This window comes from Eschrichtius robustus, chromosome 9, assembly GCF_028021215.1.
Source record: "Eschrichtius robustus isolate mEscRob2 chromosome 9, mEscRob2.pri, whole genome shotgun sequence".
NCBI lineage: Eukaryota > Metazoa > Chordata > Mammalia > Artiodactyla > Eschrichtiidae > Eschrichtius > Eschrichtius robustus.
The window spans coordinates 33687378-33704110 of NC_090832.1; the positions used below are offsets into that span (position 1 = coordinate 33687378).

The following is a 16733-nucleotide window of genomic DNA, read 5'->3' on the forward strand; positions in this document are numbered from 1 at the left end:
CTGCTTTATTTGTTTTTATCGGTACTAGATGTTCACTCTAGTTTTTATTGAGCCTAGAAAAAGTGAAGTATTTACTTACTCTAGTGTTTAAAAAAAGGAACTCCTAAGCCAAAGGATATTATTTCGTGAGGTATATGAAATAAAGTGATAAGAGAAAGAGACTTATGGGGAAAAAGGCAACCTTACAGCGAAGAAGGGTGGAATCGGTGTGAGAGAGGCAAAGAAAGCATAATAAAAAATGCATGACAACATTGTTTCTACCAGATCCACTAACAAAATGTTCTCTCTACTACCAAACTTTTTTACTGAAGCACGGAACAATTTCAAAATAACATATTTTCACACTCACAAAGTCACCTGCAGTCTTCTAGGACATGCAAACCTGCTCTGGCTTCTGTCACCTAATTTACATTTGAAATTCTAAAATAATTAACAATATAATTGACAAGATATTTTGGTATATGTTTTTTTAAATTATTTCATATAAAAGAATCTCCTGTTTGGGATTGACATGTACACACTGCTATATTTAAAATAGATAACCAACAAGGACCTACTGTAAAAAACAAAACAAAACAAAACAAAAAAGAATCTCCTGTTAGAAATGAGAAACATGAAAAAAATCAAAACAATATAGACTTAAAAGTAAATTTTGGTCCTTGATTTGGTCCCTACTTTTGGTACAATCAGAAGAGCAATATTGATCTTCTACAACAAAGAAAGGATTTTCTGCTACATGTTTAACAGTGTAAACATTTGAAACATGGTATTTTTTTAAGGTATTTTATTTTCTTTCTTTCTTTTTTAATTTTATTGTTTTTAACATCTTTATTGGAGTATAATTGCTTTACAATGGTGCTTTTCTGCTTTTCTGCTTTATAATAAAGTGAATCAGCTATACATATATCCCCATATCTCCTCCCTCTTGTGTCTCCCTCCCACCCTCCCTATCCCACCCCTCTAGGTGGTCACAAAGCACCGAGCTGATCTCCCTGTGCTATGTGGCTGCTTCCCACTAGCTATGTATTTTACATAGTAGTATATATAAGTCCATGGTAGTATATGTAAGTCCGTGCTGGGACGAAGTGAAACATGGTATTTTTATATTCATTGGTTTGTCAATGAGAGGGGTCATAATTTTGTTTTCTTTTGTTTTCCTGCGCTGATCTACTATTTTGTTATATAAGATTATTTTTAACATCTATTGATTTCATATTCTTATAGACACAACAGAGAAGCTAATATGCCAGAGAAGTTGAGACTATGTGTATGGACTCAACTCAACTTTCTGCCTCCATGGCATACATTTAGCTACATCTGTGCAGTTCCTCATTTTATCTCATTAGATAAGTTTTCCCTTACACTTGAGGCACATGACCTCAAGTATACTCATGTATACTCATGATGTTGAAGTATCCTGGCTTCTCCATTATTTATTTTCTCTTTGTTCTATCATTTTTTAACTTATATTTTGCTACTAATTCCTCTCCTTCCCCAGCCCCATGGTATATAAACATGCTTACTTCTCTCTCCCATTAAACAATCCTCCCTTGACATTTGACATGACCTCATTCCTCCCTTTTATGATTTTGTTCATGGAGAACAATAGCCTACATTGATAATATTAGGTTCATTGTGTCCCATTCATTCCTCAAAACCTTGAGACTATTTCTGCCCCAGGACTTCACTAAAACTGGTATTATGAATGTCACCAGTGTGATCCTAAGTGTCAGTTTCAAAGAGCCTCCTTTTAATTGTCCTCTTTGGGTCATACGAAAAACCATACCTACTCCCTTATAGTATTCTCATCCTTTGGCTTTCATGACATTCATTCTTGTTCTTCTTCCGTGTACTTTCCTAGTCAATGTGATTCCCAGTCTTTTCACATCATAAGGCACAGGGAAAATGGCAATATAGTATGGCACACTGGGGTGAACAGATGAGAATGCATATGGTTGGGAGAGACAGGACCAACTTGGCCCTGCCTGGTTCCCCTGACGGTTGAAGGAGGATACCTTGTCAGCAATCTTGCAACCTATTTATAGCACAGCAGTGAATTCTCTCTACCCTGCAGGACGTCTTCTCCTGAATTTCTGCCTGACATCTAATATTCACCATGTCAAAGATCAATTCAATATTTTTCCCCTTAATCTTGCTTCTGATTCTGTTTCCCTTTTGGGGGGAATGGCACTAATTTCCACCAGATGACCTGGACGCCATCCTTGACTAGTCTTCTATCATCACACTCCCAAACCAAACTTTTAAATCTTTCTTGTCTGATGTCTTACTGATCTCTCTTATAGACTCTAGAATAAGAAATTAACTGGGATATTCATTATAGTTTACCTGCTTTGTCTCATGATATTTCCATAGGTAGCCTTGATAAGAATATAATGGATATCATATAGTACATCCAAGAAGTCTTCACGGGTCACAGTTCTACTGATTCGAGGATCATCACCATAATATTTCCATTTTTTCTGTTAACAAGAAAAGAAACCACTTTGCCAAAACCGAGTGCAAATCCATTGGCATCCTGGCACCCAACAACTAACCACCTTACCTCTGTCATTTCAATTTCATGCCTTGTCAACTGGCCAATTAGAGGAGCAGCCATATGCCTGATGATAATTCTCACATGACTAGGAGTCCCACCTCGAATGATAACTTGTGGGTTATATGTAGAGAAACCTGTCTCTTCCCGGGCCTCAAAATAGATTGTGTACTTGAGTTTGCCACCATAGGCCATCAACTGATAAAACAGAATGAGGAATGATGAGTTAGATAAATCTCCAAATAGCGTTATTCTAAAAACATATTTTATTTTGTTCTCATGTGACTTCAAAGTTCTCGTCCTTACCTTCTTTCCTTCAAATTGTTCTGGAAGTTTCCAATAAAAAGGTTCCAAATGGAGATCTTGTCTCACCAGATCCATGTTTGCAACAATCTCTGGATGTTGAAAAATGATGCCTCTGGTAGTTGTGTGCTGCAGCGCCTCATCCACCAGGGGCAGAATGGTCTGGTCAGGCTTCAGAGTCACCTGCATGGGATCAAAACACAGCAGGGGGCTGAGTTTAAGTCTTTGGAGGCCTCCTTTAAACTTAACCTCCAAAATTTACAAGCAGCTCATCAAACTCAATATCAGAAAAACAAACAACCCAATCCAAAAATGGGCAGAAGACCTAAAGAGACATTTCTCCAAAGAAGATACACAGCTTGCCAACAAACACATGAAAGAATGCTCAACATCACTAATCATTAGAGAAATGCAAATCAAAACTACAATGAGGTATCACCTCACACCAGTCAGAATGGCCATCATCAAAAAATCTACAAACAGTAAATGCTGGAGAGGGTGTGGAGAAAAGGGAACCCTCTTGCACTGTTGGTGGGAATGTAAATTGATACAGCCACTATGGAGAACAGTATGGAGGTTCCTTAAAAAACTAAAAATAGAACTACCATACGACCCAGCAATCCCACTACTGGGCATATATCCTGAGAAAACCATAATTCAAAAAGAGTCATGTACCACAATGTTCATTGCAGCTCTATTTACAATAGGCAGGACATGGAAGCAACCTAGGTGTCCATCGACAGATGAATGGATAAAGAAGATGTGGCACATATATACAATGGAATATTACTCAGCCATAAAAAGAAACGAAATTGAGTTATTTGTAGTGACGTGGATGGACCTAGAGTCTGTCACACAGAGTGAAGTAAGTCAGAAAGACAAAAACAAATACTGTATGCTAACACATATATATGGAATCTAAAAAAAAAAAAAAAAGTGGTTCTGAAGAACCTAGGGGCAGGACAGGAATAAAGACGCAGACGTAGAGAATGGACTTGAGGACACGGGGAAGGGGACGGGGAAGCTGGGACGAAGTGAGAGCGTGGCATGGACTTATACATACTACTAAATGTAAAATAGACAGCTAGTGGGAAGCAGCCGCATAGCACAGGGAGATCAGCTCGGTGCTTTGTGACCACCTAGAGGGGTGGGATAGGGAGGGTGGGAGGGAGATACAAGAGGGAGGAGATATGGGGATATATGTCTATGTATAGCTGATTCACTTTGTTATAAAGCAGAAACTAACACACCATTGTAAAGCAATTATACTCTAATAAAGATGTTAAAAAAAAAAAAAAGAGTGATAGACTGCATGTCTATCTGCAGCCCCATCCCATTCTGATGAAGTGTCCTCATGAGAAACAGAACTTGTGCACAATGAACAGGTAGGAGAGGGGATAAACCCTTCTGACTTGTTTGCATGGTGAAATCCACAACATCTGTGAAAGCCGGTCTTTTACACTAACAATAAGTAGAGTTTTAAAGTAGGAAGAGTTAAAGGAAAATTAAGGCAAACTGAACTTTTTTCCACCCTAAAGAGCGATGACTCTCTAAGCCTGGTTGGACTAAATGTGCAAGTTCTGGTTTTCATTACCGCATGAACACACATCTATCTCCCCACTCTGGTGCCCTTGCTCTTCAGAAGGCAGCTGCTTCCCATCCCCAAACATAACATTTCCCTTATAATGTTTTCCTTTTTCACTCGGCATCTATTTCCTTATCCGCAATAAATGAACTCTTTTAAAGGCAGGATAAAAACGACATTTACTCCAACTGTCTAATGGCACACGGCTCCTCTACCAGTTCTAAACGTGCGCAGGGGAAAAGGTTACTTAAATGTTTTGCCATTTCCTCCTACCCCTCAGTGCCTGGCTAAAAGACGCCAGCAGGAACTAACATTATACCATTACATGGCTCAGCAGTTCCTTACTCACCCACGTATGGATCAGTCCTTTTGCTTCAGAGCACTGAGTAGTGGCGCCGAAGCAATAGCAGCTGCTGCAGCCAAGTGGGTTCTTGGCCTCAAGTCCGAATTTGCTAGGCCGGCACCTGTCACAGCGGACGCCTTCCACATTCACCTGAAGAAAGATGAGAGATCCTCAGGGTCCATACGGTGACATGTGAGAGAAATAAACTCAAGAATGAATAACAGGAGCACATTTTAAAGACAATGAAACAAAAAAGAATGCTGAATATCAGACTCACATCTCAAATAGCATACGTAGTTAATCTCTTTGTTAGCATGGCATGGGTCTAAAAAAATGCTTTATTTATAAATACATGCATTACTAAGGATATTGTATATTGTTTTTTAAATTTAAGCAGTACATTTCCCATTATTCCACTGTGAGGAATATGAAAGAGTCATGAGAATTTTGAAAGCAAAATAAAAACATTGATTCCTAGACAGTGGTGTGATGCAAAGCTGTAAAAAAACAGGCAGGATGTTAAAATATAGATTTATATAATTATTATTGAATACTGTATATACACACATACAGCATGTATTAAGTATAATGTATAATCATAATATGTAATAATGCAGCATCATACTTTGTGCTTTGTCTAGGACTTTTAATGGCAGAACCTTCCATTTTCCTAAATTCTCAAGACTCAACAATCACTCCCTAGATTTCATCTTTCTGTTTCCTCTGACTCTCTTTGCATAGACTTTTTCTTGAAAAGATACTTCTGATACAGTCTTTACTGCATTTATCCTGGGATTGATTTTCCAGAAATATCTAAGGGAGAAAAAAATCCTTCTTACTCTTTTTTTAAAAAATTTATTTTATTTTTATTTACTTTTGGCTGCGTTGGGTCTTTGTTGCTGCACGCGGGCTTTCTCTAGTTGCAGCGAGTGGGGGCTACTCTTCGTTGTGGTGTGCTGGCTTCTCATTGTGGTGGCTTCTCTTGTTGCAGAGCATGGGCTCTAGGCTCGTGGGCTTCAGTAGTTGTGGCTCATGGGTTCTAGAGCGCAGGCTCAGTAGTTGTGGCACACGGGCTTAGTTGCTCCGCGGCATGTGGGATCTTCCCAGACCAGGGCTCGAACCCATGTCCCCTGTGTTGGCAGGCGGATTCTTAACCACTGCACCACCAGGGAAGCCCTTCTTACCCTTTTTAATTGGCTGTTTTCCTACGTCATTTAACAATATTAATGAGGACTGAAATTTGCATATAGTTACTGTTTGTAATGTCAGTGCTTATACGTGATGAAATTTTACTGAACTTCCACAGCAGTAAATATATTTTTCAGTGTACAGTGATTGCGGATTAATTTGAGGAGAAATTTTTTTTTTAAATAAACCTTATCATTTAGCTGTGATTTTCTCTGATGATGCTTAAGATAACTGTCTTTTTTTTCTCTCCCACATTATTCTTGTTGAAGCAAAGTGAATATGTAAAGACAAACTGAACTTTACTGTCAAAAATATATCATTTATATGAGCTAGAAAAATACGCTGGGTTTTGGTTGAAAATCAGTTCTTAAAAATCAGTGCTTATCTGTATGCTAGAAAAAAACTGTGTCTGGCAATGAATTTTCATTTGTCTGTCTGTTTGGCCTAATGATGCAGGAATAAATAACTGAATGAAGTTAAAACTGAGCAATGGAAATAGAATTGAGTAAGGTTTTTCCTTACTGAATTTTGGCAGCACATACCTTACAAGTACACTGCCCAGTCTTATCGATACAGGAGCATTTTTTAGTCTCTAAATCACAGGTTGAGTCATCAGTCCCTGGCAGGAAGCAGTCACAGGGATTGCAGTGAGGGTAGTTCCACTGGCCTTGATTGCACTCTGTACATTTTGCACCAGAGAATTTGGGGCGACAGTTGCATTGCCCCGTGTTTATATTGCACTGGAAATCCAAGGATCCCACCGAGCTGCAGTTACAAGGCTATGGAGGAGATAAAAACAGCAATGATTAACACCATTTCATGGGCAATATCTTTAAATTTTAATTCTAATGTTTCTATGCTTCCATTAAGCACATATTAATCATGTGTCTGTTATATGCTTTGTAGTGTTCTAGTTTAGTCGCTTGGGAAACATCAGTGAACATAATGTTAAAATTGCTTTCTGCATTTACTAAAATATATGAGTGCCCAGAAACCATAAAGCTATTGAATAAGAAAGAAACTGTTTTCTCTGTCTTTGTGGTGAGCAGGAGTTAGGTATAGGTTTTCTTCAAATACTTCTTCTTTTTTTTTTTTTTTTAAATTAAAAAAAATTTTTTTTTATTTTTATGGCTGTGTTGGGTCTTCGTTTCTGTGCGAGGGCTTTCTCTAGTTGTGGCAAGTGGGGGCCACTCTCCATCGCGGTGCGCGGGCCTCTCACTATCGCGGCCTCTCTTGTTGCGGAGCACAGGCTCCAGACGCGCAGGCTCAGTAATTGTGGCTCACGGGCCCAGCTGCTCTGCGGCATGTGGGATCTTCCCAGACCGGGGCTCGAACCCGTGTCTCCTGCATTAGCAGGCAGATTCTCAATCGCCGCGCCACCAGGGAAGCCCTTCAAATACTTCTTACTTCAAAGATTGAACTTTAGACAAAGCCATTTTACCTTATCATTTCATTTTTATAGCATTTATTGTATAGAGACATACCTTACAGTCTAATGTAGGGAGAGAAGTAAATACATAAATATAACACAGTGGAATAAGCATGGCATAATAGGGAAAATGCAAAATGCTATGAGAATGTATAAAAAGCACCAAACCAGATGTGGGGAAGCCAGGGAGAATTTAGAGGAGAAGTGATATCTAAGATGTTGTGTTTTAGAGTTAGGTTTGCAGAAAAGCCCAATCTGAGGTGCTTTGCTGGTAACCTTTTTTCTTCTTCCTAGATATGCATAGGATTTTCTCTTTATATATGTAATTTGAAATTTTGCTAGAATTTTTTTTTTAATGCTCATTCCAAACCTTTTATTTCAAACACTAAAAAAAAAAAAAAAAAAAGTAAAATTTAAGCAATTAAAAAGTGATGAGACCATTAAAAAATTCCTATTGCTAGGGTGATGAGAGGCCCTTGGAAAATTTTAACCTATACAAACAAATAAGACTGGATTAAACACATTCCAGAGTACTGAAGTTATTAAGATTATTAGACTGTGAAATATGCTGCCAAGGAAGTGCCAGATCCACCACCTCTTGAGACACTTAAAACTCAACTAACAAAACAGTACAAAGTGTATTTCTGGGAAAAGGAAACTAGCACAGAAGGGGATCAAGCTACTAATTCAAGATATCTTTTTATTTTCCTTCTGATATTCATGTTTAAGCAGCTACTTTTTTTTTTTTTTAAGAGGGAAGAGATATGGGGTTATATGTATACGTATAGCTGACTCACTTTGTTATACAGCAGAAACTAACACACCATTGTAAAGCAATTATATTCCAAAAAAGATGTTAAAAAAATATTAAAAACATAAAAAATTTAAAAAATAAAATAAAATGCCAAGTTTTGCTAGAGTTTTTAAAAGCTTGAATCTTTTTAAAAATTAATTTACTGGAACATGGTGAGTTCTTTCAGTTTGAGAATAAAATTGTTCTTTAATTCAGTGCTATTTCTTCAAATTTGTTTTTGATTTTTACTTCTGTTCTAATTTATCAATATTCTTCTTCAGGATCACTTATAATTCTTAAAGTACATCATTTTTGTCTGTCTGCCAAATCAATAATATACTACTATTTTCTGTAGTCGTTTCCCTATTTGCCTCTCAAATTTGTTCTCCATTTTGTCCTTTCCATTCTACACCATGAAAATTCTCTTGTATGTATATACCACCAATACTTATTTTAATTACACTGCTGCATCTTTAGCTTCTTTTCAATAATTCCTTTATCTCATCTCAGCAGCAATCTTCAATTGCTGCTCATCCACATGTCTCTTCGTCTCCTATTGCTTAAGGCTCTCTGTTTCTGATTTAGACCTCATAGTTCCTTGCATTTTAATTAAAATTCAACTGGATTTCTAAATGTTATTTAAGGTCTTGGAATACATCATTTTCACAGATCAGCTGTGCCAGTGATTACTCTGCTGTTTCTGAGCTCTAAACTCACTCCTCCTTGTCCTGCTTTGTGATACTGCAGTTAGACCCTGTGGACATTTCTCCCTGGCCAGGTAGCAGAACGTTAGGCTTATTCATTAGAAGGCCATAGTGATGGAAAGACATTTCTGTCTGGGTTCTGGTTCTTCATTAATATTGCCATCATTATTATTTAATTATTTAGCATGGGAGCCCAGAGGCCCAGAAAGAATTCCAGCTATGCCATCAGGCCACTCTCTCCCTTAGGCTGCTTAGGTCTGCACACAAGCTCTGACCACAACAGGCTGCTTCTAAGTAGCTCCAGCATACCCATATCCTCCAGCAATGATGGGTAGCGTCTATAGACCAACACTTGCCCACAAACTCTGGCAAGTTTTGTGTATTACTATTATTGTTTGTGTTTTACCACCAGCAGGCTATGCATTCCTGTGGTAGCCACATTCTTTTCAACTATGTCTGAACTTAAGCCTTGTTGGGAGTGGCGGGCAGGGGGATGCCCTCCCCTAGCCCTTGGTTCCTTTACTGTCCACCACCCCTCACCCTGGAAGTAGTAGCTACTCTTCTGTACCTACTACTTCAGGACATTTTATATCCCTCTTTTATCCTTTTACCGATTAACAATTCTTTATATTCTACTTTCCCTGTTTAAACAACTAGTGTGGTTTCTGTCTCCCAAGTGAGTATACCACCTGTCTCTGTGTCTGAGTTTGCCACCATACAGGCTTTGTACTTAGTCTATGACCTCTTTCTGGTGATTTTCTATTAATTATCCTTCTCAGATCTACAGCTCTGTGGCATACTCATATGCATAACAACTTGCCAAATTTCCAGATCCAAGTCTGGCTGGATCTCACTTTGCACTTCTCACACTTTGATTGCTCAGCTTAATTCTTATACCCACAACTACTAGGGCTATTCCTGCTTCCGCTCCTGCCAGCAGTTTACTTATGGGACAACACTTTCCAGGATGGGATGTGCAATCACCAGCTTCCCATCTATTATCTCTTCCCTGTCGAAATGTTTGGTGAAATATTTTCCCAGATTCTGATATTAAAATATCACCTGGCCTTATTTTTTGTGTCTTTCTGGTTCAGTATTTTTCTGTCTTCATTGCTATCCAGTTAAAAGGCCTGCAGTAGGGGATGCTCCTAAAAGGTATTTTAACCTCAAAGATCTAAAGTGTGATTATTTATTATACTACAAACATGGCCATAGTTTCCAAAGCATAGAACAAACAACTGCTATCCCCCCACGTAACTCGTCCTTATAGAACATCAGATGTGGAATGAGAATTCAAAATAAGGATGACTGACTTATTCCTTTAAGTAATTTTTCCTTGACTCATTTAAACAAAACTGACCATAATCAGAAAGAAAATTATGATATGTTATGGAAACTATAATCGTATAATAACTTTAAAAATTGTTTTATGAGATACTTAACTAAAATAGATGTCTTAGACTTTATTAACTAAAATAACTGTCTTTAGATTTTAACTAAAATATGAAATGTCTGCTACAAATTTATAAAACGAAAGCATTAATTCTTAAAGACTAGTCAACTGTACAGATAGACATTGGGACCTTTCCATATCAGGGAGTTTATTCAGGAAGTTATAGTAGAGAATAAAAGAGACCATTAACCATATGTTTAGATAGTACTATAGCCAACATGAAACGTAAATCATAATTAGATGTAATGTTTGTTTAGCAATAGAGGATTTATGCACTATTCCCCTGCTAGTGAAAGATGGCAGGTTTTGTATTCTAGTTCAATAAAAGCTCAGATGATGTGTGTGCTCATACCTCAGCACAGAGAAATTATCCATGACACAAAGAAACGAAAGCTATAAATCTCAAATCACTGTTCATTTAGATTATACTCATCCAAGATTTTTAAATAGTAGGATACTTGCTTATAAATATTTGTGAGGGCTGTATGAATTTTTTTGTAATTATTCATAATGATGAAGTGTCTAGCTATTCAGAAATTTAAATTTTTAACAGTGGTTCAAAGTAATCAAAATATTTCGATTGACCTCAGTCAATATAATGTTTATTCAATGATCAGTAAACATAATGGTATCAAACATACAAATGCTTAAAAAAAAACTTGGTCTACATTCTACCCTGATTTACATCCTGAACATTAAGCATCAGCTTCAATTTCAGGAGTTTCATTAGATTTTGGTCACATCATAGGATTTTGTAGATAACATGGAACCCTCTTAAGTTTATGTACAACTTATTCATGAGTCAAGCGATGGGGCAGATGCTTGGATTTGAGGTTGAAAATGAAAAATGTCAGTCACAGAAACTTAAAACATTGTTCATACTCATCAAAAATCTTTGGAACTCTTGAGAAATTTTTGTTTTGTTTCCAAAAATGTAGCTCTATGGACCTTCAGACTTAATAGTGCTGTTGGCAATAGAAAAATGAGTGCCCTATCCAGTTTTTAATTTAACCACATGTCTAACTGAAGTCATGTATCTGCGCTTCCTTGAACAGTCACCAATACTCTTGTTTTCCTCTAGATCAGTGTATTCTAGACGAAGGTATTCAGAAACTTTATCATATATGTAAGAATGGTTACAGTCTACATGTGTGCTAACTCAGTAGAAAATAATAGTTTACATCTCTATAGAGTACTACCATGGAGTCAAACAGGCCACACTTGGTCATTATGTTCCAGTATTTCTCAGTCCAGTGTGATCAACTGGAATGGCTCTCACTAACATCAAAAATGCCCTTATTTATTGCTCTTAAATTTAATGGACACAGTTCAGCCCTAATCTTACTTGACCTTTGTGTTGCACTAGGCACTAAAGAATATTCCTTCTTTTTAAACAGTCTCTTAGTTTTTAGAGCACTTACATGTTTTATCTCCTCTATTTTAATCTGTTAAACTACAAAACTAAAAACAAAACACACACACAAATAAAAACCAAGAAATAACTGTTTTCAAACATTGGATAACAGGAAGCGAAGGACTGTGATTTTTGAGAGAAGGAAAACAAATGAGTTAGAAAACAAATGAGTTAGAACATGCAGAGTCTAGTCTGCAACCCAAAGAGGGGAAACCCAAATAAAGCCCAAAAACTACGCTGTTGAGAAACAGCGTAGAGTTTGGAGAACCTGAGGCAATTAGAATTTATGGAAGACAAGTAGAATACGTGTCCAAAAAGAAGGAAGTTAGAGAGAAAATTCCAGAGATATGCAGAAGGGTTCCCTTGAGTTGTTGGTTAAGTACTGATCTGTGCATGCATGGAATGAAATTCTACATAGTTGGAGAAAAAAATAATTGGAAAGCTTGAGGCTGAAAAATTCCTAGAGTCCACAGAAAGCTTGGAATAATTAATATTCCCAATAGCCAGAGTGAACAGATAGTAATGCACTGGGTAGTGTTCTCAATGTATTTAGCCCCTTAGTAGTAGGGCTAAGTGATTCCTAGATTAAAGGCTGCTCTGGACCTTCCCTAATAAAATTTAAAAGCAAGCATCAAAAGGATTCAAGTGATCGATGAGTAACTAACCTGATAGCCAGGATAAAGTTCAACTCTCCTTAAAGGAATACAACAAAATCTAATGTGCAACAATGAAAAAATGTACAACATCTGGCATCCAAATAAAAATCACCAGTCACACAAAGAAGCAAGAAAATATAGTTCATAACCAGGAAAAAAAAAATCAACCAGTAAGCATGATTTTGAAATAAAACAAATGATGGAATTAGCAGAAAACTACCTTACAAAAACCAATATTTATAAATATTACAAATAAATATTCTCAAGGATAAATGAAAAATGTGAATATAAGGAGGAGAGAAATGAAAGATATAAAAAGATCCAAAAGGAAATTTAAAGATGAAAGATACATATTTGAAATGAAAAAGACTAGCAACTGGATTAACAACAGATTAGATACTACAGAAAAAAAAAATCAGTGAATTTGAACAATATCTAACAATAGATACTAACAAAAATGAAGAATATAGAAAAAAGAAGAATGAAAGAATAAGCAGAATTTCAGTGAGCTGTGGGAAAATATCAAGTGGTCCAACACATACATAATGAGTTCCAGAAGGAGACAATGGGGATGAAAAACAAACAAACAAAAATTTAAAGATATAATGGCTGGAAAATTTCCAACTTTGATGAAATCTGCAATCCCACAGATCTAAGTCCAACTAACCCCCTGAGAAATGAATATAAGGTGACTACAAAAAGACAACATAATCAAATTGCTGAAAAACAGGATTTAGGATTATATACTCAGAAACAATAACTTTGAAAAATGAAGGAAAAATAGAGACTTTTGGTAACAAAAATTGAAAGAGTCATTGTCAGCAGGCCTGAAATACTAGAAATAATAATAATAATAATAATAGAAATTTGGATGTACCCAAAGGAATAAAGAGCACTGGAATTGATATTCATATAGAAAAACAGAAAATAAGTTTTTTCTCCTTTTGAAAAAATAATTGATTATTTAAATCAAAATTATAAGATTATATTGTGGGACATATAATATATAGAAGTAAAATATATGACAACAATAGCATAAAGATAAGAAAGAAAATTAGAGGTTTACCCTTGCAAGTTTCTTATGTTAAATGTAAAGTGGTAAAACATTATTTTAAGGTACATTATGAAAAGTTAAAGATGTATATCCCTAGACAAAGACAAAAATATAAAATAAATAAGTAGAGCTAAGAAGTCAAAGTGAATATAAAATGTAATTATAAAAAATTACTCAGTCCAAAGTGAGGTAGAAAAAGAAGAAAAATGAAGGTAAGAGCAGATAGGGCAAATATAAAGCAAATAGCAAAATGTAGACTTAACCCATTCATACTGATAATTACATTAAATGGAAATGATTTAAATACTTGAATTAAGAGGCTGAAGCATTAAGGCAAGATAAACAACAGATTTAGATATATGCTACCTAAAAGAAACACATTAAACTATTTTTAAAAAGAGATGGAATAAATGATAATGTTTAAAAATGTATACGACCACAAAAACACCAATCAGAAGAAAGACAGAATAGCTATATGAATATCAGAAAAAAGTACACTTCAGAACAAGGAACATTATCATGGATAAACAGGGATGCTTCATAATGAAAAAGGCATCAACTTTTCAAAAAGATAGATTCATCTTAAATGAGCATACACCTAATATCACTGCTACAAAATACATGAATCAAAACCCGAGAGAACTGCAAGAAGAAATAGATCACAGGTATAGCTCAACACCCTCAGGTATTGAGAAAACATGCAGACATAAAAATCATTAAAGATAATTGACTTTTAGAGAAGATTTTATCCAACGACGCCAGAACATAACACACCTTGTTTTCAAGGATACATGTTAATCAAAATGGATACGATTCTGAGACAAAAAACAAATCTCTATATATTCAAAAGGACTAAAAAATAAATTATGTTTTCAGACCAATACAGAACTAGATGACAATAACAGAAAGAGATCTTGAAAATTCCCAAATATTTGCAAAATAAAGAACATACTTTTAAATAATCATTGGATTAAAAATAAAATAAGTAAGAATATTTTAAACAATGAAAATTGAGACACAACATATCAACATGTATGGGATACAATTAAAGTAGTGCCTGGAAGGAAATTTATAATATGAAGTGCTTATATTAGTAAAGAAGAAAGATCTCAAGTCAATAATTTAAGTTTTCACCTTAAGAAACATGAAACGCAAGGGCAAATTAACTTCAAAGTAAGGGAAAAAAAAGGGATGTTAAAATAAACCTTTGAAAACATTCCTCCATTCAGTTCATTTAATATGTTATCAAATTTATTGTTTTAAGTTGTTCAGATTATTCCCATATTATTCTTTTAATGTCTATAGGATCTATAGTTATGTCCCCTTCTTTATTCATGGTTTTGTTTCTTCTCTCTTTTCTTCTTGATCAGTCTTCTCAGAGTATTGTCAACTTTATTAATCTTTCCAAAGAATCAGTTTTGGGCTTCACTGACTTTTTTCTAGAGTATTTTTATTTTCTATTTCATTGATTATGTAAACTCTTCAGAAATTATGTGATGGGAATACTTCCCAATCTATTTCATGAGGCTAGCAGTACCCTAATACCAAAACTGGAAAACAACACTACGAAAAATATAAACCAATATTCCTTATGAATGTAGATCCAAAAACCATTTACAAAATGCTAGCAAACATAATCTAAAATAATTCTAAAAGAATCATCTCCCATGATCAAGCAGGGTTTATCTGAGGATTACAAAGCTGGATCAACATTTGAAAATCAATCAATATGATTCACCATATTAACAGCTTAAAAAGAAAAATCATATGATCATCTCAATAGCTGAAGAAATTCATTTGACAAAATTGAACACACATTCCTGATGAAAGTTCTTAGCAACCTAGGAACATGAGAGACATCCTAAAACTGATAAAGAGCATCTATAAGTAAAATATAGCTAACATCATTCTTAATTATGTTTTAATTATAAAAGACTGAATGCTTTCTACTTAACATAAGGAATGAGACAAAGATGTTTGCTCCAACTTCTTCTAGTCAACAATTTACCGCAGTAGGTCAAGAAAATGAAATAAAACTTACAGGGATTGGAGAGGGAGAAGTAAAACTCAATTTGCGGATGACACTATTGTCTAGATAAAAAATCCTAATGAATCTACCAAAAAGCAAGTAAAACTAATAAGCTTAGGAAGATTGCAGTATAGAAGGTTAATATATAAAAATAATTGTATTTTTCTATTCTAGTAACAAACAATTGGAAACTGAAATGGAACAAATAATAGCATTTGCATCAAAAATATGAAATATAACAGTAAATTTAATAATGCATGTGCAAGTCTTGCACACCAAAACCTATAAAACATTGTTGAGGAAAATGATAAAGACTTAACTAAATGGAAAGTTATGCCATGTTCATACACTGGAAGATCTGATGTTCTTAAAATGTCAATTTTTCCCAAATTGACCTGTAGATTTAACATAATCCCAATCAAATCTTAGCAGGTTTTTTAGAAAGAGATTGGCAAACTGAGTTGTCAATTTATATGGAAATGCAAAGGATTCAATGTAACCAAACGGTATGGGAAATGATGAACAAGGTTGGAGAGCTTATACCACCTAATTTCATTCCTTGCTAGAAAGCTACAGTGATCAAGACAGTGTGCTGTCAGCATAAGGATAGACATAAATCAATGAAACAGAATAGAGTCCAGAAATGTGTGAACGCATATGTGGTCAGTTTATTTTGACAAAGGAATCAAAGTAATTCAATGGGGAAAATAAGATAGCCTTTTCAACAATTGGTGTTGGAAAAATTGGACATCCAGAAAAAAAGTGAATTTTGACCTTTACTTTACACCATATATAAAAATTAATATTGAAAATTGAACATGGACCCAAATTTAAAACATAAAACAAAACTGTGAAACTTCTTGAAGAAAACACAGGAGAGATACTTTAGACCTTTAAGAAATATAAATTTACTTCCTAGATGGACCATAAAAAGCATGAACCATGAAAGAAAAAGATAATTAACTAATTTTTATAAAAATTAAAGATACTTAGAGGAATTGAAAAGCAAGTCATATACTAGGAGAAAACAGTTGCAGAACTAGATGTATTAAAGGGCTAGTATCCTGAATATATAAAGAACTCTTTCAACATATTACTAAGTAAACAAACCCCCCCCCCCCAAAAAAAAGAAATGCAAATATATGAATACACACCCAATTGAATGCTTAAAATTAAAAAAACGACTAGAATCTTGAGTACGGGCAGGGATGTGGAGTGTTCTTGTGAA

The 16733-nt window shown here is 35.2% G+C and overlaps 1 protein-coding gene across 2 annotated transcripts in view; it reads right to left on the reverse strand.

The window, feature by feature from the left end:
- Positions 1 to 16733, reverse strand: part of LAMA2 (laminin subunit alpha 2) — a 623525-nt gene that overhangs the window by 189964 nt on the left and 416828 nt on the right. For both annotated transcript variants that reach the window (XM_068551053.1, XM_068551052.1), the window contains exons 23-27: positions 6516 to 6752; positions 4792 to 4935; positions 2861 to 3040; positions 2564 to 2752; positions 2347 to 2480 (exon numbers count right to left, since the gene is read on the reverse strand). In XM_068551053.1, coding sequence (XP_068407154.1) covers positions 2347 to 2480; positions 2564 to 2752; positions 2861 to 3040; positions 4792 to 4935; positions 6516 to 6752 — 884 coding nt within the window. The remainder of the gene's footprint in view (positions 1 to 2346; positions 2481 to 2563; positions 2753 to 2860; positions 3041 to 4791; positions 4936 to 6515; positions 6753 to 16733) is intronic.